General features: G+C 48.0%; 8 protein-coding genes and 1 non-coding gene across 9 annotated transcripts; 2 read left to right on the top strand and 7 right to left on the bottom strand.

The window, feature by feature from the left end:
* Positions 1 to 1,119: 1,119 nt before the first annotated feature.
* On the bottom strand, positions 1,120 to 3,172 carry F5147DRAFT_422723 (TIP49 C-terminus-domain-containing protein). The gene is made up of 7 exons (XM_041429754.1): positions 2,930 to 3,172; positions 2,660 to 2,879; positions 2,284 to 2,525; positions 1,925 to 2,230; positions 1,713 to 1,873; positions 1,522 to 1,662; positions 1,120 to 1,472 (listed from the first exon to the last, which is right to left on the bottom strand). Exons 1-7 carry the CDS (start codon positions 3,122 to 3,124, stop codon positions 1,304 to 1,306), a joined length of 1,434 nt encoding a protein of 477 aa, XP_041287152.1. The 5' UTR covers positions 3,125 to 3,172; the 3' UTR covers positions 1,120 to 1,303.
* Positions 3,173 to 3,456: 284 nt separating this feature from the next.
* Positions 3,457 to 4,713, bottom strand: F5147DRAFT_585520 (uncharacterized protein; the record flags this gene model as incomplete). The annotated part of the gene is made up of 4 exons (XM_041431870.1): positions 3,457 to 3,767; positions 3,824 to 4,451; positions 4,499 to 4,535; positions 4,583 to 4,713. 4 exons carry the CDS (start codon positions 4,711 to 4,713, stop codon positions 3,457 to 3,459), a joined length of 1,107 nt encoding a protein of 368 aa, XP_041287153.1.
* Positions 4,714 to 4,939: 226 nt separating this feature from the next.
* On the top strand, positions 4,940 to 5,044 carry F5147DRAFT_t112. The gene has a single exon. It is a non-coding gene; the product is annotated as a tRNA-Met (tRNA).
* A 7,902-nt stretch (positions 5,045 to 12,946) lies between these two features.
* F5147DRAFT_747943 (cytochrome P450) lies at positions 12,947 to 15,071 on the bottom strand (the record flags this gene model as incomplete). The annotated part of the gene is made up of 12 exons (XM_041440000.1): positions 12,947 to 13,088; positions 13,141 to 13,290; positions 13,390 to 13,450; positions 13,508 to 13,703; positions 13,755 to 13,759; positions 13,837 to 13,967; positions 14,015 to 14,141; positions 14,190 to 14,341; positions 14,396 to 14,506; positions 14,577 to 14,636; positions 14,685 to 14,820; positions 14,873 to 15,071. The coding sequence occupies 12 exons, from the start codon at positions 15,069 to 15,071 to the stop codon at positions 12,947 to 12,949; spliced, it is 1,470 nt and encodes a 489-aa protein (XP_041287154.1).
* A 1,279-nt stretch (positions 15,072 to 16,350) lies between these two features.
* F5147DRAFT_840504 (TIP49 C-terminus-domain-containing protein) lies at positions 16,351 to 17,514 on the top strand (the record flags this gene model as incomplete). Its single annotated transcript, XM_041444295.1, has 6 exons — positions 16,351 to 16,644; positions 16,698 to 16,794; positions 16,847 to 16,893; positions 16,945 to 17,105; positions 17,156 to 17,296; positions 17,346 to 17,514. The coding sequence occupies 6 exons, from the start codon at positions 16,351 to 16,353 to the stop codon at positions 17,512 to 17,514; spliced, it is 909 nt and encodes a 302-aa protein (XP_041287155.1).
* A 265-nt stretch (positions 17,515 to 17,779) lies between these two features.
* Positions 17,780 to 18,630, bottom strand: F5147DRAFT_721112 (uncharacterized protein). Its single transcript, XM_041438859.1, has 3 exons — positions 18,608 to 18,630; positions 18,150 to 18,555; positions 17,780 to 18,104 (listed from the first exon to the last, which is right to left on the bottom strand). The coding sequence occupies exons 2-3, from the start codon at positions 18,267 to 18,269 to the stop codon at positions 17,979 to 17,981; spliced, it is 246 nt and encodes an 81-aa protein (XP_041287156.1). The 5' UTR covers positions 18,270 to 18,555; positions 18,608 to 18,630; the 3' UTR covers positions 17,780 to 17,978.
* Positions 18,502 to 21,290, bottom strand: F5147DRAFT_422896 (cytochrome P450). Its single transcript, XM_041429755.1, has 16 exons — positions 20,923 to 21,290; positions 20,736 to 20,871; positions 20,632 to 20,687; positions 20,446 to 20,578; positions 20,240 to 20,391; positions 20,076 to 20,191; positions 19,888 to 20,017; positions 19,805 to 19,818; positions 19,558 to 19,753; positions 19,444 to 19,500; positions 19,368 to 19,392; positions 19,169 to 19,309; positions 18,979 to 19,116; positions 18,794 to 18,928; positions 18,608 to 18,730; positions 18,502 to 18,555 (listed from the first exon to the last, which is right to left on the bottom strand). The coding sequence occupies exons 1-14, from the start codon at positions 21,119 to 21,121 to the stop codon at positions 18,850 to 18,852; spliced, it is 1,572 nt and encodes a 523-aa protein (XP_041287157.1). The 5' UTR covers positions 21,122 to 21,290; the 3' UTR covers positions 18,502 to 18,555; positions 18,608 to 18,730; positions 18,794 to 18,849.
* Positions 21,291 to 21,693: 403 nt separating this feature from the next.
* Positions 21,694 to 21,852, bottom strand: F5147DRAFT_547272 (uncharacterized protein; the record flags this gene model as incomplete). Its single annotated transcript, XM_041430341.1, has 1 exon — positions 21,694 to 21,852. A coding segment is annotated over one exon (159 nt), but the record flags the coding sequence as incomplete, so codon positions are not given.
* Positions 21,853 to 23,521: 1,669 nt separating this feature from the next.
* Positions 23,522 to 26,485, bottom strand: F5147DRAFT_840506 (WD40-repeat-containing domain protein; the record flags this gene model as incomplete). Its single annotated transcript, XM_041444296.1, has 3 exons — positions 23,522 to 25,290; positions 25,344 to 25,509; positions 25,586 to 26,485. The coding sequence occupies 3 exons, from the start codon at positions 26,483 to 26,485 to the stop codon at positions 23,633 to 23,635; spliced, it is 2,724 nt and encodes a 907-aa protein (XP_041287159.1). The 3' UTR covers positions 23,522 to 23,632.
* Positions 26,486 to 27,373: the final 888 nt, after the last annotated feature.

A 27,373-nucleotide genomic window follows, 5' to 3' on the forward strand; every position in this document is an offset into this window, starting at 1 on the left:
GAGCCAAGTTAGACTCCGGATAGGCTGCATCGTAAGTTGGCGCACATGGGGTATTCTGGTCTTCGCGGGGTTGCAAATTGCCCTGACAAAGTAGCACTGGATCATCTGCAGAGCGGAAAAGGGCACCTGCCTTAGAGTGCTGGTCGCGTCATTGTCTCGGAAAGAAAATCCCCAGTTTGCGAAGCACGAGTCCCGTTCTTAGCGGATAACAACTGGCCATTGAAGAAAAGAATTTGAACGTGGGGGTACCGAGCCGAACAATGAATCAATGGGGTCTAAACCTTTACCGTGTACAAAGTTGAGTCTGACGCCAATCCTTACGTGATTACCCTCGATGGTAACGCAATAAATGGAAGACTGCGAAGTCAATTGTCGCATCCGACCAATGGGTGCCCACCTGTACTCTTGCGCCATTACCAACGTGCGAAAATTTGTCCACTCCAACAACATGTGGTGATAGGACATGTCACGAGCTCATGCTGACACGACTTGTACCTGACAAAAAAGCGCAGGAACCAGGACCAGGAAACCAGCGCAGTGGCACATGTGGCTGCGCTTATGAGAACACCGGATCCGGGCGCCAGACTACCCAAGTCCTTGCATTTACAACAATGGTGACCGGGTCTTAAGCCCCATGTCCATCAGAAGCACTGCGCTCAACGGACGCAGTTGCATGGGAAAGATGCCAAGAAAGGTGAATAGCTTAAATGCTTCACGTACCGGAAGGTTGGGCACGAGGATGGAGAGTCAGTGAAGTCGTGAGAAGCACACAAGCACATACAAGGCTTGCCTCTAAAAATATGATCAGATGTTTCAGTCTGACAACCGTAAACATAGCTTAATGACAGTATCTTTTTCCTAAAAAGAGGGAAGGTGTTTAACATGTGGAATGCAGGTCATTCTTGGCGCGTTATGGCATTGTGAGAAGTACGCCCTAGGGTATGAAGCGCAGAAGGGACCAGAAGAACTCCAAGTAAGAAGGCGATGCGCGAGTGTGGAAAAGGAGTCTAGGGCATCAATGGTTCCCTCGGGGTTCCCCACTGATTTCCCCACTGAATTGCCCCATGAAATAGAATCACGTGATTATAGTTGGTCGAGACTCACAAAGTATTTTTTTCGACGCAGGGAATCACTGGCTTCGTTAAGGTACATCCTCTTGGTCAGTTGAGACAAAATGATAGCACCCAGAAAAAGGATTCTCAGACGAGAGGCAGTTTAGGCAATCTGAGCACGCGGGACCATGAACAAGATGAACGGGATAATATAAAAGCGTACGGGAGAAGCTGTTGACAGGGGACGACGTTCACCACATCTTTCCCCCGTCAAAGCCTCCATCCGCGCCAATATTGGTTGCAGAAGTCTTCGCATCTAAGAACAACTCATTCATCTCCCCAATATCCTCCACTTCTATCTGACTTCTCCCCGAAAGACCAGCGAGAATTGAAGCTGGAGTAAGAAGTTGCAGAGCATATCTGTAAACGCAGTCATGAGAGGTGCACTGTCAATTGGGGTGTCTCATACCGCATTGATCCTCGTTCACCCTCCTCTGCTATTCGCTCCAAGACCCCAGAACCCAATTTAAGACCTTCTACGTTCGCACGCAACTGTACCACCTTGCCGATCTGCTCGCGATTATATCCGTCGGTCTTCACAATAAGGCACCTTGACAAGCCAAATCAGTCAAAAATCTGCAATGACGTTTGCAGACTAACCGATCCAACAAATCTACAGGAACACCGTGAGGTGAGACGATGTCGGTCGTCCCTCGTACTAGCGCATTTCCACGATTGGTGGCAAGTATTACAGTAGGTGCCATAGGCGATTCGAGGAGGGCATTGAGATAGGTGAAGCACTCGATATCCAGCATATGCACCTAGGGAGAATGTTTAGCCTCATTCCTACAGAACCGTGAGAAGACAGATACCTCATCAATGAAAACTACGCCCGGAACAACCTCGGCAACGCCCTGGTCTACGTAGCCTTTGACCACCTTGTTGACTTCTCTTCGAAGCTTGTCTGTCACCTCCGTCCTTCCGCTCTTCACAAGACTACCCATGACGCTCATGATGTCTTGACCACCTTGCGGACGCGCATTAGCGGCATCGAGATCACCGAGAGTAACGTCTTGGACAAGCTCTTTGCGCTTGTGAACGTCGCCTTTCGGTAATGGCACGTATGTTTCCGATTCGAGATCGTAGGAGGAGGCATATGCATCGGATCGTCCAACTCTCTGCATAAAAAGAAATCAACTTGTGCATGTTTGATTAAACAATTCTGTCACACCTTGACTGCACCAGTGTTGGCTTCTACATAGATAACATCACCAACAACAATTTTTTCCTTCAGGATTGCTTCATAGATGGTGGGATCCAGTCGTAGCTGCTTGGTACCTTTGACGGTTTTAAGACCAACGATAACATGCGAGACTGTCTTTCCGTATCCGCTCAATGGGTTCTCAGATTCTGCGGGCGTAAGTTCGGTAACCTCTCCTTCGTAAACCTCCTTGGTTTCTTTTATCCGCAGACCTGTCGGAAAAGAATGTATTGAGTCCGAATTCGTAGATCCGAGCCAGGACCTATGCAATGCCATCTGCAGCACAACATAAAATACGTATTCACGAGAAACTCAACAAAGAACTCCAAACATCTAAGGTACTCACCGATTGCCCTCCTGAACGATTCTGCGAGTACCTCCGTCTTCTTCACCTCTGTGCTGTACACCTCAGAACCAACCATCGGGCAAAATGGCACCTTTGTACCAAGTTCGTGCGATACTGCTAGAGCAAGGGCTGTTTTTCCCGTTCCCGGCGCGCCCACGAGAAGTAGCGCGCGCCCCGAAAATTTGCGAGATTTTACGAGATCCACTACCACACCACATGCCTACGAGCTTGGTCAGTCCCAGGAGAAAGAGTTAACAGTGTTATAATGACCTCTCGAGCATTAGTCTGGCCTATGAATCCTGCACCATCGGGTGCTCCAAGGCCATCTGATGTGAGCCCTAATCCTTTTATGTGCGAGTGAGGAGCGATTCTAGAAGAACGAGCATTGGATGTTGCAGATGGTGGGGGTAAGGCGTTGTGAGCGACAGGTGCTGATGTAGATGGTGTTGCGCTTGTTGCTTTCATGATGGCTTTTCTTGGAACGCGTTGAAACGCGACAATCGTGACTGTCACTATATTATGTCAGCAGGAGGTTGTTTATTTCTAAAGCTGCTACCAAACAAACTCCAATTCCAAATATGTACATCAATCATCCTCGAGAAATTAATTAGAATTAGTCCGATGACTGCATCTTCTGCATTGCTATTTCATCATTTTTGGAACGTTTTACTTAGACGGTCGACCAGTCAATAATTAACTTCATAACACGGCAGTACGATTGACTGGGAGATACTTATTCTGCAAGCCATGTACCCAATGTCACAACTGCTAAGTCGTCTGAAAATTATGTTCAGATATTACCAGTCCGCAAAGCCAACGAGCCTCCCGTCCCATGTCCACCAAATCATCTCGTCCTCTTCTGGAATTTCTTCGCTCGATATTATCTCTGAATCTTCGGTTAGTCTCTGTCGGCTGCGAATCCATACACCTTCCACGTTTCCGCCTTTCTTTCTCTTCTTAACATCATCTCTCGTTGGACGTTCTCCAGATTCCTCAAGAAACTGGTCTAGCAGTGCGTCAAAAGTACCACTGAGTGTTTGCTTAGGTACCCACGCCGGGTGCATAAATTTTCGCGGAGCACGAAGCACTATGTGCGTCTGAGTTGGAGCTATTCCCGGAACATCGTTAGGGTATAGATAGAGTGTTAAAATTGTTACTGCTGACCCATTTCGCTGGCCATGCCCTGCCCATCATTTTCTCCGCATGCGCTTGCAAGTGTGCGAGAGAGCAGGCGTTCGGCGGTGCGGAGGGCTTCGAGTTCTTGAGCATAAGTTGGAGGCAGTAGGTGTGATGGTAGAGGCGGAGAAGAAGAGGGAGAAGGTGTTCTAGATGGTGGTGGGGAGGGTGCTTGAGAAGATTTTTCAGATTCCGTCTCCGAAGCTTCTTCATCGCACAAACTATCACTGCTATCACTGTCACCGCATTCGCTTGAGTCGGTGTCGCCATCACAGTCGGAGTCTGAGTGAGACTCGTCCTCCCTATCACTTTTCTCGTCGTCATCCTCTGCTTCCTCTCCCTGACGTCCAGATGGGGCATCCAAGCGATCATCTCGTTCTCCCCAGACTTTCGCTTCCAGAGCATCCACACCAACCATTACCCTGCATTTTGCAGATCCAGGTGTGGGACCAAGAACAACTGCGAGGTAGGCACGACCGGAACTTCTAGGATCTTTTGTCCCGCTGTGGTAGGCAAACGCCGTAGAGAGGGCTGTAAATGTTGTATTGAGGTGTGACGCGAGGGTATCAAATGAATTGAGGAGCTCCTGACGCTTCTTCGCAGCTCTAGACGTGGTCTTCGTTGCGTCAGTGTTAAAGCCAGATAAAATAGCAAAGCACCTACATCGCCACCAGGCATCCGTGCCATCTGTATGACAGGACTATACAAAAATCAGCAGGCGATTTGATTGTCAGCGCCTGAGCTTACAAAGGAACCTGACTCTTCAAAAATAGAACATGGCCGACCAAGCTAATGCACAATCTGGCGGCCATAGAATCCGTCACAAGGTCGGCATCGAGTGTGATGGATGGAATCTTAGTAGTAGGAGGAGCAAGCATTGAGGCAGGCTGTCTATCTGTATAGTTATCTTGTACTTCTTTGTGAGGCACGTCCCTTTCTAGCTTGCAGTCAGAGAGTGCGAGGATGCGCATGATTGGAGATCTGCAGCTGGTGGACGAGGTGACACAGCACATGTGACGTCACGCGATCCACGCGATTTTGTCACGTGCTGGAAAATATTTTCAGCCCCAACCTCAGTGGTATTATCACGCACCACTGTCAGAAGCCCTGATGGCTCAGTTGGTTAGAGCGCAGGTCTCATACTATTTGTGTGACCGGTATGGTTACCGGGTAATCCTGAGGTCGCAAGTTCGAACCTTGCTCAGGGCAATCCGTTTTCTCTTGCTGTATCTTTTTGGTTCACATTGCTCCCTCGAGTTAATGCTCGTTTTCTCAACACACCGTTTGCAAACTTGTGCAATCTAAGTATGTCATTTTCGTTGATTCATGTGTACCGGTCATTCGCAAGTAATCACACATTTCCGCTCCGTCGAACACGACCAGACCAGAACACAGAACACCGATCACCAACCTCCTCCCTCATTTGATGTTGGAACTGGACGCTTGACGGACATTTTCTTGCGTGGACGGCTCATTAAGAAAGTCAGCACTAGTCTGTAATTACTCGTATGTGTTTTCAATCTTGTAGTCTAGTTTGAATGCATTTAGTGCGCAGGGGACTCTTTCATCCTGACGATATCAAAGTCCTCGGAATCCTTTCCAGTTTTCCAGGATCACTATGTCTGCAGCTCTTCCTAGTCTGTCGTGGAAAGCACCCCACCTGCATGGGTCCACTACCCATAAGTTCGATATGATCACATTCTCATCTTCCTTTGTTGGATCTGGTTCAGGTGCTTCCGGCTATTTAGGTCGCGGACTCGGAGAGGCGAAACGCGCGACTAGCCATGCTGAGCTTGGCAAGTATGCTGAGGACGAGGACGATATAAGTATCTGGAAAGCCTTGAGGAACTAGTAAGTAATCTTAGATCAATGTATGAATGATTTCGAACTCTAGCTTGGCAGCTCTCGAATAGCCTATGCAAACTGCAACTTGAGAATGGCCTATGCTTTGTTTCGGACATCTTGTGGCGATTTATTTCAATGCAGCTCGGAGACGATTCGGTCGAAGACCTTAGACGATCCTTCGGCAGAGGCAAGCTTTTATGTTGTCGTCCATAATACTGGCTGACTAGGTTCCTCAGATCAACGAGGGTCTTGCTGAAGATGACCTTGAAACTAACCTCCAACAAGAATGTCCGGTTTTGCAACATGGTGAACCAACTCAACTTGCTAAGTCAGCGACTTGATTTACATCCATGAACTTGACAGTGTTGGCTAGTTGGTCATGAGCGATTTTGCGTTTGTAGAAAGCTTCTGCCTTATCAGTGGGATTCCGGTCACGATGGGTATGTGTCGTAGCCCCAAAGACGTTGATAACAAAGGATTTATCGAATACACTGCAAGTTGTACTCCAAACAGATACCCTTCTGAATGTCGCGTGGAGGCGTCCAACTTCATCAGGCTGCTCTGTTGCGCATCTGTGTTGACGTTGCAGGTCTTCATGTCGTGCGTGCTTGCCTGACTTCTGCATCAACCAACCGGCGGGTGAATATACCCATGCCCATGCCCATCCCGGTCGATCCGTGTCAGCGGTGAGCTCTGCTGAACAAGGAAAAGTGGCTATCACCCCCTTCGCTCATGGACATCGATTCAGAGCCTAGTGTGCTTGCTGTCGTGCAGCCGCAGCGCCTCCGAGTCTTTGATTGGTCCAAAAACCTGGGGGATTCAGCTTTGCAGGATTTTGTCACCACGGCGGTTCTCTGTAACCTTAGTCGCGTCCGAGTGTTTGATATAACACTGCGGCCGCGACATCCTTATCCTACTAGTCACGGTACCGAGTCCATACCGCATAGTCATAGATTCAGGGATGACTTTTGTTGTGAGCACTACTTAAGTTTGAACTCTATCGACGCGGCTGAATTTCGGTTACCAAATAATTAGTACATAAGTCGGATCACAACTTGGAGCACTGAACGTTGAACATCACCATGATGTGGCCCCCGCTATCGAGTTATTTAACTATAATTCCAACCGGGGAATACTCGCTTCAGTATCGTCACACTAGCAACCAGCTCGGTCGGAAGCTATTCGTTTCGCATCTAGTATATCTATGTTGGACCGGAAAACGTTCTACATCAAAAGTCACCGAAACTGGCTAGATGGATGATCTCATAAGTTTTCGAGGTCTTCAAGACTGGTCAGATAGATGACCAGGGTTTTCAGGATCTTACCGATTACCCCTCATGCTCTCCTCCATTTTTTCGCACCCAATACTCGCAAGCTCGATTTCTTCTATTTTAACTGTTTTGTTGGCGTAAATGTTCGTAAGCGACTCTGTAATGAGTACATATCAATGTAGTATCGCAGTTTTTCTCAAGCAAGTCTATTGGATTTCAACAAGAAAAAGAACTAGATCATCGGTGTAGTAAAAAGACGAAAATACTGGGTGACAATGTTGAACCGGTGGTGAAGGCTGGAGGGTGGCAGGTGGCAGGGAGGGAAAACTTGAATGCGGAGAGTGATCAACACAGGCTGCAAGCTTGGCGTCCTCATCAGCATGAGCAAGCACGAGTTAGGTTGGAATTAGCAACTGAGGACAACGAGGACATAATGAAACCATACCTTCATTGGTCCACTGCCCTCCTTGATGCCGCGCTGTAGTAGTAGCATGGATCTGCCAAAAGACTAAAAGGACAACTAAATCATATATGCTAACGAATAGTGGAAGAAACACGCACAAGGAGTAGCTGCAGCCTGCCAGATGTCTCGCCCCCTTTGTGATGTTACTGATCTTTGCCGCAGTGTATTTCGTCCTCGTTGACGTCGGTGTGTATTCGGTAGCAGGCCGGTAATCCATGTATGTATTTCACCAAGACAATGGCGTCACCCAAACGTATGCCGGCGGGATGTCTTCGTGACACACATTTGCCTTTTCGAGCTGCGTCACCCGTCACGGCGTCACCCCAGTGACGCACCGAAATTCAAACTGGATCATCATCATCGTCGACTCCGCATTATTGCCTACGGGAAGCCAGCTGCTAGTTGCATCCATTGTTGCGATGCTCTACTAGTATATATTGCTCTGAATAACATTTTCATTTGTTCATCTGTTCTCTGATAACTTGTGTTCCATTTCCGCCTTTCACTCATCGAGACTAGTTGATGGAATCTAACGAGATTCTACGTTCCTCCGTGCTAGCCTTAGAAGGTGGAGCTTCATCCATATCGTGAGTCCTCATCCTGTTACCGGTCCTGGCGTGCCACTGGTGGGGCGTTTTGAGACTTCAAACTGAGTACTGAATGATGACAGATATTCAAGACATTTTATGCACCAGTGGAATATTATACATTTAATACAAAATTATGGTATAATCCGATCGAAAGTCCAATGTCCTTCAGGTACCGTGCTTTAACACGCCCAACAACCCTACTGTTGACTTGACGTTGTCTCGTTGCAGTAATAATAGTCCTGTTGCAGAATGAGTTTGATCGAGCCGTTGAGTTGAGTGGTGACACTTACCACCTCGTATACGGTGTAGCAACAAGCCGGTAAGTAGTTACTTGGACAGCAACTCCCTGAGTAGTCTTGGCACTGCTCATCATTAACACTTCCCGGTTGGGATGAATCCTTTTGCAGCACAGGTAAGCACAGGTATATTTCTCCGTTTATGAATCTCTCTCACCTCCATGCAGCAAGCAAGCGAGCCGCTACCACAGCTATATGAACTGGCTGAGGTTCTGACAACAGCAGCAATAACAGAGGCTATAACGTAGTCTTGGAAAAGGAGAAGGGCGATGACAGAAATCGTGAAGATTCGAACGAACATGTTATGTGTATCGAGGCCTAAGCGAGTGCTGTTCCACGAGCAGATACGACCTTTTAAATATGTCGGCGGCCTTCACCGCGGAATTTACACAGAACTCGGCATTACTAGGGTTAGTAAAGTGACTTGAACGCTGAACGAACTTTGAATGACATCACAGCCGATGTCACTAGGCCCAAGGAGTCGATTCATCGAGGCAGCCGTTATTGATGCTTCTGCCGTTTAGCACTGACTTAATCGAAGTCTAGATGCAAACTTTTGTTAATGGCACCGCTGTTTGGTCCGAGGTTCGATACATTATGCAGGAAGGTTTGCGGTTTTGTCGCATCGTTGCCTTGTTTATACAGGCACTGGTTTGGACCCCTCGCAATAAGCCGGATATCCGAGCCTGGCACCTGCCACAGGGAAGGGGGTGCCTCCTTATGTTTCAACATCAACGTACAACGAACAACTGGTATTCAATGCGAAATGACTCTCAACAAAATCTTATTATCCGATCCTGTTGTTTGTACATCTCGTTGGACAGCAATTATTCAAAGATCCGGATGGAGCCGCGCATGCCGAGTTGTAGGTGCCTTTACCTTCAAGATTTGGAAGCTCAGATGCCGATAAAAATAAGGTGCGTGCATTACCTCACTTACAATAGAAGCCAAGACCTCCAACAGCGTTCGGTGAGGTATTTTCTGCTCCTAAATGTTTCACAAGAATGAGGTATGTGTGTTACCTCACTTACGACAGAGGTCAAAACTTCAGACAGCGCTTCGAGTCGGTGAGGTATTTTCTACTCGCTGCGTGTACAAACTCACAAGGTCAAGCATCTTGTCATCGCGCATCTTCTACTACCCACCACACCCGACTCTCCACCTACCACACCTAACCTCCAGGTGCAACTGCAACTATGACCTCATAAAGCCTGGCGCCACCCAGCCATCAGAAAAATGTCAGAGTGCTTATTTAGTTTCATTCTACTTAGTAAACGGTAGATGATCGATGATCCGAGGGACACAAGTAAACTTAGTAGTCGCTCTATCGGAAGACAATACAAGATAAGGAGACACAAGCATAAGACAAGAGGTGTGCAAAACGAGAAACTCTGAATGATTAGCCTAACACTGCATAAGCTGGTTGAACTCTACTACCACTCGAAGGTACCCTTTTTGAAGTTCCTCGATAGTGGCGTCGGAAATTAATGAAACCATTCGCCGAGTACTAAGAAGAGGTGGTTTTAGTGCCGTAGAGTACTAATCTAGACAATTGAATCAATGAAAGGCGCGTGTTGAAAGCGCTGCTCACTACTAAATTGGATGTCACATGTGACCGAAGTAAATTCGTTTGTCGTCTCAATGTCCCTCATACACAAGTTGTATTCACCAACTCTATCACAGATCTTTCATCATGTAGAAGTTCCACGATCAAATACAGGGATCTTGAATGTTATGCCGCGCAGTACAAATAACATTAGCTATAACAAAGAAAGTATTATACACATGCTACCCAACCTCGAGCAAACTGCATGCCGAGAGCGAGAGAGATGGTCACGTTCCAAGATATACGACCGGATTGAGATATGGGTGCCGCGCATGGAAGTAGGCAGAGCAGACACGTGAATGAAGCGCTGATAAAAAACATAGCGGCTGTGGGCTTGTACAATGGGCGCAGGTCGGATTTGGAAGGTGGCAAGGTGGAGGTTTTGGAGGATATAGTAAACACAATGAGGTGCTTGAAGGGCGTAGACTCTAGAGGGCTACGGAAGGGCCAAAATGCTATGGTATGATACAGGGAAGGCGTGTGCAGCGGATACCAGGTGAAGGAACGAAGCTGATGATGAAAAGGTGGTGTGGTGTGGTGATGAGGGCGGGGATCGCAGCAACAAATAACGACCTTCAGCCGCGGCTGTGCGCGAAGGATAGAAGATATCGTCAGGACACTGGCTTCATTTCTCCATATATGTTTTGCTTGTGCTCGAAGTAACATGACTCATGAGTAGAGATGCAGTTAAGGCCGCTTTCCTTTTTTTTTGTTTCTAAAAAAAAGAAAAAAAAGAACGCATCTGTGTCAACGGAAACGTCGATGTTGAATAACTCAGTGACAGCGTGTCGGCGGGCTAATGTAGAATGAGTTTGGCGAAGGAAGGCGGGCTTTGGCGGAGGGAAGGCGGGCTTTGGCAAAGGGAAGGGGGTGGTGGAGGGAGGGCGGGCTTTAGCAGAGAAGGACGACAGTGATCATATGAAGGTGTAGACGCCAAAAGCTCACATTCAATCACCAGAGGATGGGTAGCGAAAGTGACAGACAAGCGGAGCCTGGTGCGGTGGAGGGCGCATACACCGGTGAAACTTGACCTGGAAGTTACCGCGGATAGCAGGTATTCCGGACAAGCAAAGGAATGCCGACTTTCGTGTAGATGAATCGTTGTTGCCGTTCACGTTGGTGTTGGTGAGCGCCACAAAGTTGTCCTGTTCGTGGTCAAGAGGTTGTTGCCGCTGCTACTCAGGTAACTCATTGCTGACGAGGTTTTCGAGGTCTTGTTATTACGTTAGCCATATACTAGGCTCGGGCTCATGCGTGGGACACTGCCACAGCATATGACTTTCCGTACACCAAGGTTTGAAACGTCGAGGTGCGAGGCCAGGTTTGGTGACGCAGCGTTAGCAGTGCAGCGTGCCCCGAGTTGGATACCAAGTGAACTCTAACTTTTAGAATCGAGCAGCCCTGTTGAACGTCGAACCTCGTTTGATTGGACTGTGACATCCGATAGTAAATATCAGTGGCGTCGTCAAATATCTGTCAATGTTATATGTACCACAGCTTTGAGTCTCAGACTAGCTCAAACTTGAAACTTCACTTCATAGTAGCTTATCACTTATCAGTGAGGTTGACAGATATGGACTGGGTTCAGCAGAAGACGATGTGAATATATGGGCATCAAAGGAAATGCGAGCAGGAAGGTGGCATGGCAGTGTTTGAGTCATTCTTGTAGCAGATTTCTACAACATCATGATACCTAAGTACACTTGGCAACTGATCCCCTGTCACAGGCGTGTTACGGACTTACGGTTGATGGAGAGGCGCAGTTACTAGTAAGGATCAGGTTAGCTTAGCGCTAATCATTCTAATCATTTCCAAGTTTCCACGGAAAGGCTTCCCTGAGGTCGGGGAAAAGTGGTATTTCTGTCTGGCACCTCGCGGGCATCGTTGCAACATCACCGATGCATCCAGACAGTCCTTGGAAGAATTATATCATCTGGCCCGAACCTCGCCTGTTCTCAAGCGTCCTGTCAGAAAAAGCACACCTACGAGTCCGTCGTGACCATCGAAGAAAGAAGATAATAAAATCAATAGGTCAAAGCACTCTTTGCTATAGTGTGTTCAGGAAACGCTGGTGATATCAAGGGTAGAGGCAGCTCATAAAAGCACCAGCAGTTGTGGTTGCGGTTGCAGCGCAGGTAAATGCATATATGAGGTATAGTTGAATAAGGAGGTTTAAAACAGGTTAGTCGTGTCCGCCGCGAAGGGCTTAGGGGACACACCTACAAAGTTGACATTGATCCGAATCCAAAGATAGCAGTACTGATGATGGATGGATCTTGGCTTGTGCAGATAAGCCATACCAATCAACCCAGGTCAGATTTGGAGCAAAGGTAGTGAAAATTTTTATCTCACAATAGTCCCACTGGGACGAACAACGAGCCAAATATCAGTTTACCCTTGCAGCAAACCAGATATAGAGAAGCGCGCGGTCACGTGGAAATCAGCCTTGACTTGGAGTGGGGTACCCCTCTAACGGGGGGTGCAGGCTGGTATTTGCCACCATTTGCGTAGCTTAGTCAGTAGGGGTAGAGAGAGCCTTCAGAAGCTTCAAGCTTCGGGCGTTGTCATAGCAGCAATCATCAGGTTGAGACACACCAGCTTCCATCTGCCAGAGGCACATTCCCAGGTATGGACTGACGAATAGCAATAAGAGTCTCGTCGGATTAATGAATTTGACTCACCCACTCGTTGGAGCAATGTACAGCGGGCGAGGGTAAAGCTTGATGCATGATGCATGCTGGCATCATCTGAATTTCTGATGAACTTCAAATTTGACTCAGTTGTCGCAATCCACGTGTTGAATGACAAAATAGGATCGTGAGCTGCACGATAAATTTGAATATCCTGACGGATAACATAAGCCAACGACACTGGTAATACATGATTTCACCCCAGGGACCACATCCGCACAGCTCTTAAGATTGCATTTTTATCAACTGCAATACCCTTTCCTTCGTGTGGCGAGGGGTGAATATGCACGGGAATATAGGGTACCTGCATCGGCTGCCTCAGATAAAATACAGGGATCCCCGAGGATGACTCACGTCGTTAAACCTCCCGTCCATTTCACTCCTTCAGCATCAGGCCCGATATTCCATCCTGGCGCACGTTCCACCCGGAAAACAGCTAGAATATTCACAATTGCGGCGAATAAAGAAGCATCGGCGACATGTCGTCCAGCACTGTTGAAAGGTGAGGCAAACCCGTCTATTCGTGAAACTCCAAACTTCGTACCAAACACGCCTTCCAAATCCGAAAACAAAGGAAATATCAGCAGGGTTGACTTTGGACATGTGACGCTCGGGTATGAACCTCGACGGGTTAGGATATTTATCTGGATTGCGCGACATAAACCTTGCATAAGAAGAAATGATTATGTTTGATCTTTGTTCACTTGATATGATGAATCACCCTGCGTTGGCTATTATAGTAGCCCCTTAAGAAACAGTTTTAGAAGACGGATAGGGCTCTCAGTCCACAGACTGACCTTTTGGAATATAGTAGCCTTCGTAGATGTCCTCATTTACCGCGGCATGTGCAACGCCTAAATACACAGTCAGTGACAGTGCTAACCGGAGTTTGACGAGTCAAGAGTGCTGACCCAGAGGGGCGACAGGGAACCACCTTAACGTCTCCAGTATGACAGCATTGATGTAGGGTAGAGAAGCGCGATCATCCCAGTCGGGCAATCTTTCGAGAGTTTCCCCAATGATGGAATCAATCTCTGCTTGCGCACGTGCTTGCACCTCGGGATATAGAACCATCGCGAGCAGGAAGATGCATAAAGTGGACGTCGTCTGGGCCTTTGGTCAGCATATAAATAAAATAGGAATCGCGTAAAAGTATACAGATCCTGAGGCAGCTATGAGCACGGAGAAATGAGTAGAGATTTGTCAAAAATATAATAACCATTGCAGATTTTTGACGAACCAGCATAACCAGTTGCACTGGCTTCCTTAATCCCTTCCTCAAGAACAGCGGCCTCCCCTTCATCTTCTGTTTTAACTAGCATACGGTTCAATGCATTCGACACCACGGATGGTGCAGCCGTCCCCGCAGGCCTGAGGATCATGAGCCTCATTTAAATAATACTCGGATCAAAAGGCACTTGGAACTTGCCATGTTGTTCTTCACATGTTCAAAGGGCATGTCCACAATCGTGGAAGCGAGTGTTCTCTGGACTATAGCATCCCTTACGAAGCTCGCTCCAGGGAGCCAAGCAGGAAGTTTTTTCACTGTGAGTGGATTAGAATAGAACTACAGCTGATCGAAGTTATACGTACATATGGGGAACTCTGTTAAGAAAGCTGCGACCTCGGGCCTGAACACTTTTATATCTATCTCAAGTGAGCGTTGAATGAGCTTAAGGAAGGTATCATCAATGGGCGCTATGGCATAATCATACATGATCGACATGATGATAGACGTGCTGAAGCTGCGTAGAAAGTATGGTTCAGCCACGCAACACATGAAAGGAGAGATTACTAACGTGTAAAAATGGGTTCCATACACCTCCGAAGAGGCTAGTAGGTTTATTATCAAACGGTGAGCATGGCGCATTTGAATCGGACGGAAGGATGTCACTGCTTTTAATGGAATGCTTGATGGAAGATTCGCCTGTCTGTAAAGACATGACATGTGCGATAAGAGAGCTCGAAGGGATGATATACTAACGAAGTCTCCACTTGTCTGAGTAGGGTAGAAAGGTAGAGGAGTAGTCATGACTAAAACTAGGACTCGTTTAACAATGGGTACATCAAATGATAGAAGGGCCTCACAAGTCAAGAACATCCTTAAGTTCTGGGGGTCTCGTGGAATAGTTATGTGAACGACGGTCGAGCAAGTCACGCGCAATTCTTTCGGAGTTGATGATCACGACATCCTGACTAAAGAGTCGGGAGTAAACGATTTCCCCTGTGTCGACAATTTAGCACATCCAGATCCACATGTGGGTGGTTCTACGCACCATACTCGGTTCCCCATTTTGAGTATGTTAACCATGGACGATCTGTGTCGATTCCGATCGCATTTCCAACAAAAGGGAGAGGTGGAGGACCAGGGGGTAAAGGATGCCCCTTAGTGTTCCTCTTCTTTTGCAAGAATTGCACTACCACGCAAGATACAAGCGATGCGATGGCGAGTGCAAGTACTAGTGTTGGGGCCATCAGTTGAACCGAACAAGTCCCCCGTATGCGTAGCGGAAGTAACTGGACGAAACTGTGGATTTCTTGAGTATTATATGGATCTCGGAGTACGTGAGGGTTGGTAGGACCCGGGTGTGGCGTAAAGTAATACGAAAGCAACCTTTATATACGGGGAAAGTTTGTGTTTGTGTTTTCATCAAACTTCTTCTGTGTTTCGGTGCGTCCTTGCGGTGTGCCTATGTCTTCATCAGACCTCTTGTGTGCTGCGATGTGTTCTCGTAGTACGTCTACGTCTTCGTCTGGCTTCTTCTGCGTTGTGAGGTATCTGCCTTGCTGAAGTCTGTTTGCATCTTGATCAGGTTCCTTCTATGTTGTGGTATACTCTTGTCACGGTAGTACACTTGTTCCTTCGAGTTCTTGTCCCGTGACCCATACATCAACTTCCGGGTCGTATCCGCGGGGTGTTGGTAGTGTTGTGGGCAGAACTGGTTGTGCCAGCAGATGGCAGAACTCCGTGAAAAATTGCTGGAAGAACTTGGCAGAACTCAGGGGTGAGAGAATGCCCACAACTCTAGGTGTTGGCGGCCGCGTCCGCGTATTCTTTGATTGAGAATCTTCTGTATCTCCCACTCTTCCGTTCCGGTCGTTGAAGTTCCCATAAAGGAAAGAGCTCCGCATTGTTCGACACGGGCTATGAAACATGGAAGGTGGGGTAGACGTTAGTATGTTCAGAGTGTAAGTCAGGCTATAATGTCATAAAAGATGCTAACTAGCAGATCATTGTGATGCATTAACATTGCTAGGGCGCAGTCATGCATTAGCCTTATCCCAGTGGGGAAGGTGATACCATCACTTGTGTGAAGTTGTGCATCACTGTGCATTGCCAATTTGCTTCTCCGCTGGCATTGTACCACACGCGCATTGTTCTCGCTGCTTCTTTAATAAGTCGCCTAAGGCCACATGCGGGGCAAATGGGGTTCGGGATAAAACCAATTGACGAATTCAGCCAGTGAACCCGCCAGCCTTGTTCTGTGAAGAAGGAAGTGATGCTGATGCTGCCATGATGTGGTCTAGACTCTACGAACAACTGTGCGCTTGTGCTATCCTCTGGACCCCGGACACCCCAGACCCCTGACTCTTGTCCCCTTGCCTGGTCTGCCTCTTGCGCTACACTCGTTCTGTCCTAACCCCCGAATGGCCCTTACCCCAAGCTCCCCACTACATTTGTCCCTCCTCCAAATGCATCCCTCCGGGGTCTCGTGAATACGTATTTTATGTTGTGCTGCAGATGGCATTGCCTATGTCCTGCCTCGGATCTACGAATTCGGACTCAATACATTCTTTTCCGACAGGTCTGCGGATAAAAGAAACCAAGGACGTTTACGAAGGAGAGGTTACCGAACTTACGCCCGCAGAATCTGAGAACTCATTGAGCGGATATGGAAAGACAGTCTCGCATGTTATTGTTGGTCTTAAAACCGTCAAAGGTACCAAGCAGCTACGACTGGATCCCACCATCTATGAAGCAATCCTGAAGGAAAAAATTGTCGTTGGTGATGTTATCTATGTAGAAGCCAACATCAGTGCAGTCAAGGTGTGACAGTATTGTTTAATCAAGCATGCACAAGTTGATTTCTTTTTATGCAGAGAGTTGGACGATCCGATGCATATGCCTCCTACGATCTCGAATCTGAAACATACGTGCCATTACCGAAAGGCGACGTCCATAAGCGGAAGGACGGAGGTGACAGACAAACTTCGAAGAGAAGTCAACAAGGTGGTCAAAGGCTACGTAGACCAGGGCGTTGCCGAGGTTGTTCCGGGCGTAGTTTTCATTGATGAGGTATCTGTCTTCTCACGGTTCTGTAGGAATGAGGCTAAACATTCTCCCTAGGTGCATATGCTGGATATCGAGTGCTTCACCTATCTCAATGCCCTCCTCGAATCGCCTGTAGCACCTACTGTAATACTTGCCACCAATCGTGGAAATGCGCTAGTACGAGGGACGACCGACATCGTCTCACCTCATGGTGTCCCTGTAGATTTGTTGGATCGGTTAGTCTGCAAACCTCATAGCAGATTTTCGACTGATTTGGCTTGTCAAGGTGCCTTATTGTGAAGACTTACGGGTATAATCGCGAGCAGATCGGCAAGGTGGTACAGTTGCGTGCGAACGTAGAAGGTCTTAAATTGGGTTCTGGGGTCTTGGAGCGAATAGCAGAGGAGGGTGAACGAGGATCAATGCGGTATGAGACACCTCAATTGACAGTACACCTCTCATGACTGCGTTTACAGATATGCTCTGCAACTTCTTACTCCAGCTTCAATTCTCGCTGGTCTTTCCGGGAGAAGTCCGATAGAAGTGGAGGATATTGGGGAGATGAATGAGTTGTTCTTAGATGCGAAGACTTCTGCAACCGATATTGGCGCGGATGGAGGCTTTGACGGGGGAAAGATGTGGTGAATGTCGTCCCCTGTCAACAGCTTCTCCCGTACGCTTTTATTTCATCGTGTTCATGGTCTCGCGTGCTCAGATTGCCTAAACTGCCTCTCGTATGAGAATGCCTTTTCTGGGTGCTATCATTTTGTCTCAACTGACCAAGAGTATGTACCTTAACGAAGTCAGTGATTCCCTGCGTCGAAAAATATAATACCGTTGATGCAGAGGCGCAGTAGTAAGGATCAGGTTAGCGCTAACCATTCCAATATTTTCCAAGTTTCCACGGAAAGGCTTCCCTGACGTTGGGGACAAGTGGTTTTTCTGTCTGGCGCCTTGCGGGCTTCGTTACAACATCAACGATACATCCATACAGTCCTTGGAATAATTATATCATCTGGCCCGAACCTCGCCTGTTCTCAAACGTCCTGTCAGAAAAAGCACACCTACTACGAGTCCGTCGTGACCATCGAAGAAAGAAAATAATAAAATCAATGGGTCAAAGCACTCTTTGCTATAGTGTGTTCAGGAAACGCTGGTGATATCAAGAAGCACCAGCAGTTGCGGTTGCGGTGGCAGCGCAGGATGCATATATGAGGTATAGTTGAACGAGGAGGCTTAAAACAGGTTAGTCGTGTACGCCGCGAAGGGGACACACCCACAAAGTTGACATTGATCCAAAGATAGCAGTACTGATGATGGATGGATATCGATCTTGGCTTGTGCAGATAAGCCATACCAATCAACCCAGGTCGGATTAGGAGCAAGGATAGTGAAAACATTTATCTCACAATAGTCCCACTGGGACGAGCAACGAGCCAAATATCAGTTTACCCTTGCAGCAAACCAGATAGAGAGAAGCGCTAAGCGCTTCGATTGACGCGGTCACGTGGAAAGCAGCCTTGACGCACTGGAGTGGGGTACCCTCCAATGGGGGGGTGCAGGCTGGTATTTGTCACCATTTGCGTAGCTTGGTCAGTAGGGGTAGAGCCTTCGGGCGTTGTCATAGCAGTAATCATTAGGTGGACACCAGCTTCCATCTGCCAGAAGCACATTCCCAGGTATGGTCTGACGAATAGCAATAAGAGACTTATGGGATTAATGAATTTGACTGACCTACTCGTTGGAGCAATGACAGCGGGCGAGGGTAAAGCTTGATGCATGATGCATGCTGGCATCATGGTAGTTATTCTGAATTTCCGATGAACTTCAAATTTGACTCAGTTGTCGCAATCCACACGTGCTGAATGACAAAATAGGATCGTGAGCCGCATGATAAATCTGGAGCAAACTTGAATACGCTGACGGCCAACGACACTGGTAATACATGATTTCACCCCCAGAACCACATCCACACAACTCTTAGCATTGCATTTTCATCAACTGCGATACCCTTTCCTTCGTGTGGCGAGGAGTGAATATGCACGGGAATACAGGGTGCCTGCATCGGCTGGCTTAGATAAAATACTGGGATCCCCGAGGATGACTCACGTCGTTAGGCCTCCGGTCCATTCCACTCCTTCAGCATCAGGCCCGACATTCCATCCTGGCGCACGATCCAACCGGAAAACAGCTAGAATATTCACAATTGCGGCGAATAAAGAACCATCGACGACATGTCGTCCAACACTGCTGAAAGGTGAGGCAAACCCGTCTATTCGCAAAACTCCAGACTTCGTACCAAACACGCCTTCCAAATCCAAAAACAAAGGAAATATCATCAGGGCCGGTTGAAGGCTTTTCGACGGCGACTTTTGACATGTGACGCTCGGGTATGAACCTCGTTGGGTTAGGAAATTTATCTGGATTGCGCGCCATAAACCTTGCATAAGAAGAAATGATTAATGTTTGATCTTTGTTCGCTTGATATGATGAATCACCATGCGTTGGGTATTATAGTAGCCCCTTAAGAAACAGTTTTAGAAGACGGATAGGGCTCTCAGTCCATAGACTGACCTTTTGGAATATAGTAGCCTTCGTAGATGTCCTCATTTACCGCGGCATGTGCAACGCCTAAATCCACAGTCAGTGACCATGCTAACCGGAGTTCGACGAGTCAAGAGTGCTGACCCAGAGGGGCGACAGGGAACCACCTTAGCGTCTCCAGTATGACGGCATTGATGTAGGGCATAGACGCGCGATCATCCCAGTCGGGCAATCTTTCGAGTGTTTCCCCAATGACGGAATCAATCTCTGCTTGCGCACGTGTCTGCACCTCGGGATATAGAACCATCGCGAGTAGGAAGACGCATAAAGCGGACATCGTCTGGGCCTTTGGTCAGTATATAAATAAAATAGGAATCGCGTCAAAGCATACAGATCCTGAGGCGGCTAGGAGCACGGATAAAATGAGTGAAGATTTGTTATAAATATAATGACCATTGCATATTTGTCACGAACCAGCATAAGCAGTTGCACTGGATTCCTTAATCCCTTTCTCAAGAACAGCGGCCTCCCCTTCATCTTTTGTTTTGACTGGTATACGTCTCAATGCATTCGACACCACGGATGGTGCAGCCGTCCCCGCAGCCTGAGGATCATGAGCCTCATTTAAATAATACTCGGATCAAAAGGCACTTGGAACTTGCCATGTTGTTCTTCACATGTTCAAAGGGCATGTCCACAATCATTGGAACGAGGGTTCTCTGGAATATAGCATCCCTTACGAAGCTCGCTCCAGGGAGCCAAGGAGGAAGTTTTTCCACTGTGAGTGCATTAGAATAGAACTACGGCTGATCGAAGTTATACGCACATATGGGGAACTGTGTTACAACAGCTGCGACCTCGGGCCTGAATAATTTTATATCTATCTCAAGTGAGCGATCAACAAGCGCAAGGAAGGGATCATTAGCGGGCGCTATAGCATAATCATACATGATTGACATGATGATAGACGTGCTGAAGCTGCGTAGAAAGTATGGTTCAGCCACGCAACACATGAAAGGAGAGATTACTAACGTGTTAAAATGGGTTCCATACACCTCCGGAGAGGCTAGTAGGTTTAGCATCAAAATGCGAGTATTGCGCATTTGAATCGGACGGAAGGATGACACTGCTTTTAAATGGAATGCTTGATGGAAGATTCGCCTGTCTGTAAAGACATGATAAGTGCGATAAGAGAGCTCGAAGGGATGATATACTAACGAAGTTTCAACTTGTCTGAGTAGGGTAGAAAGGTAGTGGAGTAGTCATGACTAAAACTGGGACTCGTTTAACAATGGGTACATCAAACGATAGAAGGGCCTCACAAATTAAGAACATGCACAAGCCCTGGGGGTCTTGTGGAATAGTTGTGTGAACGACGGTCGAGCAAGTCATGCGCAACTCTTTCGGAGTTGATGATCACGATATCCTGACTAAAGAGTCGGGAGTAAACGATTTCCCCTGTGTCGCAATTCAGCACATCCAGATTCACATGTGGGTGGCTCTACGCACCATACTCGGTTCCCCATCTTGAGTATGCGAACCATGGATGATCTGGATCGATTCCGATCACATTTCCAACAAAAGGGAGAGGTGGAGGACCAGGGGGTAAGGGATGCCCCTTAGTGTCTCTCTTCTTTTGCAACGATTGCACTACCACGAAAGATACAAGCGATGCGATGGCGAGTGCAAGTCCTACTGTTGGGGCCATCAGTTGAACCGAATAAGTAACTGAAGCTCCCCCGTATGTGTCTGGATTTTGTACGGCCGCTGACTGGAACCTTGCCGGAGAGACGACAAGGAACACTAAACGAATCAAGCGGAGACAACTGGACGAGACTGGATTTCTTGAGTATTATATTGATGAGTACGTGAGGGTTGGTAGGAGACCCGAGTCTGGCGTAGAGTAATACGAAAGCAACATTTATATATGGGGAAAGTTTGTGCTTGTGTTTTCATCAGACCTCTTCTGTATTTCGGTGCGTCCTTGCGGTGTGTCTATGTCTTCATCAGACCTCTTCTGTGCTGCGATGTGTTCTCGTAGTACGTCTATGTCTTCGTCTGGCTTTTTCTGCGTTGTGAGGTGTCTGCTTTGCTGAGGTCTGTTTGCGTCTTGATCAGGTTCCTTCTGTGTTGTGGTGTACTTTTGTAGTACGCTTGTTCCTTCGAGCTCCGAGTCTTGTCCCGGGACCCATACGTCAGCTTCCGGGCCGTATCCGCGGCAGCGGATGAGGTGTTGGCAGCCGCGTCCACGTCTTTTTTTTTGATCGTCTGCTCCATCTCCCACTCCTCCGTTCCAGTCGTTGTTACCACCGGTCCTGGATGTCGAAGTTCCCGTGAAGGAAAGAGTTCCGCATTGTTCGGCACCTGCCGTTTCAGCTCTGAAACATGGAAGGTGGGGTAGACGTTAGTATGTTCAGGTAGGTCTAGAGTGTAAGTCAGGCTATAATATCATTCTTGTGCATAAAAAGATGCTTACTAGCAGATTATTGTGATGCATTAACATTGCTAGGGCGCAGTCATGCATTAGCCTTATCCCAGTGGGGAAGTAGACTCGTAACCAGTCTGACTATGTGTCAATTTGAGATGGTGAGAATGTATTGACGTAGTCACCACTCGAGTATCCGTGGTAGTATACGCCAGGCTGGTCACGAGCCTAGTTGGGAAGGTGATGCATCACTTGTGCATCACTGTGCATTGCTTCCCCGCTGGCATTGTACCACACGCGCGTTGAGAAGGGAATGTATGACAAGGCGTCTGGAGACGCGACGTGTTCATCTTCTTAGAAGCACAACACGGTACCGTTTTTGGTATATGCGGAGTTTGAAAGTGCAAGTTCTTCCAAACGCCCATTCCCTTCGCGGCTAGTTCACGAGACTAGTCCGCTGGCATACGCGTATCGTTCTCGCTGCTTCTTTGATATGTACCTTGCCTACTAACCTACACTACACCTAGCCCCTACCCCTCGGTGCCTTACCATTTTTGTGGTATACCTTGCTTACCTACGCTACATCCAGGTCTCTGCCTATTGGATTTCCCTCCACCCACCATGTTTTTGTGTTCCAGAGCTCTACTGTGTGGTCCATCGAAAGCCACTTGCCGGAAATGTGCTGTCTGGAGAAAAGTCAAGCGAGAAAATCTTGTAGGAGTGGACTTTGACTCAGATGGGCTGGGTGAGAAATTCGCCATCCCTGTTCCAGGCTATGAGCTCCCCGCCAAAATTATCGCTTGCTATGAATTGCCCGTCTCTCGATACTGCAGCTACTCGTATGCCCCAGTGATGCCCCTCAGTTATCTTCAATACGACACCGTTTTCCAAGTCCCATAGTCGAAGGGTCTTGTCATACGAGGCCGTCACCATACGGCGTCCATCGGGGAATTCTGCAACTGTAAATACACTATGTCTATGGCCTCTAAATATTTGACTAGTCGTGGTGATTCGGATAGCAGGATGTTCTTCTTCCGCCATTCTGCTCCAGGTGGACGATGTGGAGCACGATTTGCTGGAGAGCTTGTGAGTGTCTTGATCCAAGAGGTGCCGGGCCTTTTTGCTTCTTCACAGCCTCAATCTGCATATTAGACGCCTAGGGCATCAGGCACTCGGACCGCTGCGGAGTGTAGGTATCCCCTAGTAAGTATAATTCCCATGGTTGCTTGTTCATTGGATCGAAGTACGAAGCTGTGGAGTAAAGGAGACATGGCTGACGCCACTACTACACTCGAATGAATTTCCGTTGCAAGGAAATCCAGTCCAGTGTGATAGTGATGCCCGCTGCATTGAAGTGCGTTCGATGTTGGCTACCCGGTGAGCGTCTTGCGATTGCGGCAGAATCCAGACAGTAATATCTAATTGATAACCCAAGCCTGACCTATGCACCAAGAATGCGCCGAGTTACTACACTAGATTACAGCCTGCCACCGCATACGAATAATCGTGTATACTCCATTGTAAACGAACTATGTACTTGGGTGCTTTCATTTTGGAATAGCCACGAATCCAAACAACCGGATGTGTTACTCAACACGGTCCAAGCGCACATGTTGACTCTACTCTACTAATGCAGACACACGATATCGTCCTCTGCAACCACCTCGAGAGCACATGGTGCTTCTGCATGTCAAATTTTGAAATCTTGTATTCGCGAGGGTCATTTGCGGGGTATGTATGATATATGAAGCTATGATAATGTGATCGTCGATGTGTTGTAAAAAAACCATTCAGCTACAATATGTCTAGGGTCTCGATGTTCATAATGTCAATCGAAGCCGGGTCTTTCACCTGCGCAATGATATATTGGTCCGATGCGACCCTCTTGTATTCTCCAACGCGTTGCTCCGCTACCAAAAGTGCGCTGAAAGCCTGCCCAAGGTGCACCATCAAACGCAATGATCGTAAGTGAACATCCGAGTCAACTGACAACTTCTCTTCTCCAGGTGAGTTGCTGGACCGCTCGTCAGTGTCGTCTGATCCAGACTCGGACCAATCCCCTACGCTTTCCCCTTCGTCTGCAAAGGTAGGCTGCTCTGAAAAATCAGGCAGCCCGAGGAGACGACGGTCCCATGGACGGACAAGGAAGAACGTCTGCTGAGTGGGCCTTGTGCGCGAGAATTGAATTAGGGTCTCGTCCGTGGTGATCAGCAAGTCTCGAAGCCCCTCTGCTTTCACTCCATACGTGAAATGGGCAGTATGACCCCGCTTCCGTTTGACTTCCGTGACACGGAATGCGATGCAAGGAAGACGCAGTCTGCAGTTTGCAAAGAGGGGAGCATTCGTGTTCTTGAGTAGATTATACAACTTCGAAGCTAAATCCACAAGCACAATATTTCGCAACGAAGAGACCGCTGTCTGAATCTCATCTTCAGACAATGATGGTAGGGAGTATGGCGGGGTTGCATAGGAGATGATGTCGGCTGGAAGGCAACTGTTGAACTCGGATGATTGTCCGACCCAGTCCAAGGAAGTGATGTCGCCAGACCGAGACACGATATCCTGCAGGAGCCGGCCGAGCGCGCTCTGCTTCCTCTCCCCATAGATGACAGGTAGGTGGACGTCGAAGATACCAAATAACGAGTACGCGGTGTCTTCCTGCACAGTGGTGACGCGCTTCGATGCCCATTGCAGTTTCTGTCTAGCGTCTCTCATCCCTGGACGGAAGGAGATCAGGGCCTGTGCATCTATTCCCGTCGCACTCTCCAACTCCTTCATTATTGCTGGGGACTCTTTGTGGTTGAGAGAGCGATCGTTGAGATACAACGACCAATCCTTGTGATAAAATCTAACGACTTTCGGAGCGACAAATTCTTGAAAGGTCCATCCCCGCTCGTTCCAAACACTGCTTGCTAGTGCACCGGGTTGGGACGAAGGAGGGACATCGGATAGGTAGACGATGGTGAGGGCCGAGTGACGATACCAGACGAACATGGATTGGACCGATTCTCCAAGCTCGGCGTTGTTGCTCTTATCGATGCAGCATGTATCCATCCACGCCCAGAGATACCCCGCATCACGAGCGACTTTGCAGAACGACAGCAGTTTCGTGATGCCACCAAGTCCCTTCAACTTGCGCACATCTTTATTTTGGATGTGGTGCAGCAGCACCTCCGTCTCTTCCCACCTGTGTGATAGCAAAACGCAACGGAAGTACATCGCCACCACCTCCTTGATGCGTTCCATGTCGAGATCCGAACGCTTTGTTATGGATGACAAAAGCTCCTTGTACTCTGGACTTGTTTTGAAGGAGTTCAGCTGTGCTGCTCGGTCGCACAGAATCCCCGTAGAGGTGTTGAGCAGACGAAGGGGGGCGTTGCTGAGCTCAATTGAAACCGCTCCTCGAATAGCGTCTTCTGCTTCCGATGGACAGACGTACTGCTGACGCAGATCTGCAGAACAAGATAGGCATTTCGAGACGAGGTAGTAATGTTCCATGGCTTACCTCGTATCTGAGCTTCGGGAGCATCGTCCAACTTGGATGCCTTTGAGCGATGGACGTAGGGAATATGGTTGTTCGCGTCGGTATTGATATCTTGCATGAGGAGTTCTTCGTCAGTAGATAAGTCTCGATCTATGCATGTATCGCGGACTGTTGTGGTGGCAATAGTCTACAAGAAGCATGCTCGATTTGTGGTATATGATTCAGAGACGGAAACGTGCCTTTGAATGTATACCCTGAGGTACTGTCCACTCTGAGATCATCTTATCGTAACCTCCACTGAAGATGTGATTGCCGTTCACGGAGAAAGTGACGCATGAATTGGCGATTGAGTGCTTGAAGACGGCAATGGTTCGTCGATCTGAGAGCTGCCAGAGACGAACATGGTAGTCACTAGATGCGGATGCGACGAGTGTACCAGCAGGATTAATGGCAATGGCATTGATTTGGTCAGTGTGGCCCGTCCAAGGATCACCGACCTGCTTCCAGGGTGTTGTATCCCATTCGCGTATAGTAGGATCATCCCCATAGCCGCCTGTGAGAAGGCGTGTGCCATCGGGTGTCCATGCGAGTGACAAGTTCAATGTTGTGTGAGCCTTGAATGATGTGACGCACTTCCTTGTGCCTGAATTGTAAATTTGAATATCGTGTTTTGTCGCGATGGCAAGAAGTTCTCCAGACGGTGAATACCGTACGCAATAGAGAAAAATACCACACTCGATTGGATTTCCTTGCAGGTGCCAGGCTGTGGTATTCCACAGGTACGTCATTTTTCCCCAAAATGAACCAGTCGCCAGCACTGTTCCATCGGGAGAAAAATCCAGCGAGGTGATAGAACCGGAGTGTGCTTTTATTTTGGTGAGTGATTCGCCAGTTTCTCCGTGCCAGACGATGACATCTCCACCATTATCACCGCTTGCTATCAATTGCCCATCTCGTGATACCGCCAATCTCCACACCAAATTGCGATGCCCTTCCATCTTCTTCAACGCAACACCTGTCTTCAAGTCCCACAGATGAAGCGTCCTGTCGTTCGAGCCCGTAACCATCCGACGTTTATCAGGGAACACTGTGACTGCAGTTATGCATTCTTCATGGCCTTTGAACAATCGCAGGGGAGTGGTGATTGTAATGGGCTCCGACATTTTACTGGATGTCGATGGTATGTAATACCGACGATGCTAAACTTTGGAGGGATTATGTCTTTCTCTAAGCTGCAGAGGGCGTATGGTGTGTTTTATGGTGCTTCGCTGCTTGCCTCATTTCAATAGACGCCCAGGACATCTAAGGCTGTTAGTGCCCACGCCTCCATCACCGTAACGCACCCACCCTAGTACAGTCATAGTACCAGCTGTCCTCGACAGTATGCACATCTGCAGTGCCTACATGCGTCCGACTCTTGTCTTCGCAGCTTCCAGAATCTATCCCATCCCATCAAGTCCAGCAGTCTTTCCAGCGCTCGAATCTCACTGCCTATCCTGCATGAATACCGCTGTTTTCGTATCTAGCAGCTACTCCAGCCTATCACCACGTTACTCCTTCGAACGCATGTATATAGCTTACTACAATATCAATTCTCCATCCAACAGACTTCCAAGATCCTTGTGTGCACAACAACGGACTCGCCTGACATTCAACCTCTATTTGGCAGGTGGCAGGCCTCTTCCCATGTTGCATGATAAATATAGAGCAAACTTGAATTTGCTGACGGATGACGAAAGCCAACGACACTAAAAACAAAGGTAATGCATGATTTCACCCCAGAACCACATCCGCACAGCTCTCAGCATTGCATTTTTATCAACTGCATTACCCTTTCCTTCGTGTGGGGATGGGTGAATATGCACGGGAATACAGGGTGCCTGCATCGGCTGCCTCAGATAAACTACAGGGACGGCAACATCCGACCGTCAGCGCTGTGCCCAAGCACGTTCTCACACAATTTCTCAACCGTTTGACAGCTCGTTTTTCCAATCAGTACATTACAGCCAATAGAGGCGATGAAAGACACTTACACAATGGGTAACCCATTA

Source organism: Suillus discolor, assembly GCF_016758755.1.
Source record: "Suillus discolor strain FC423 chromosome Unknown F5147scaffold_85, whole genome shotgun sequence".
Classification (NCBI taxonomy): domain Eukaryota; kingdom Fungi; phylum Basidiomycota; class Agaricomycetes; order Boletales; family Suillaceae; genus Suillus; species Suillus discolor.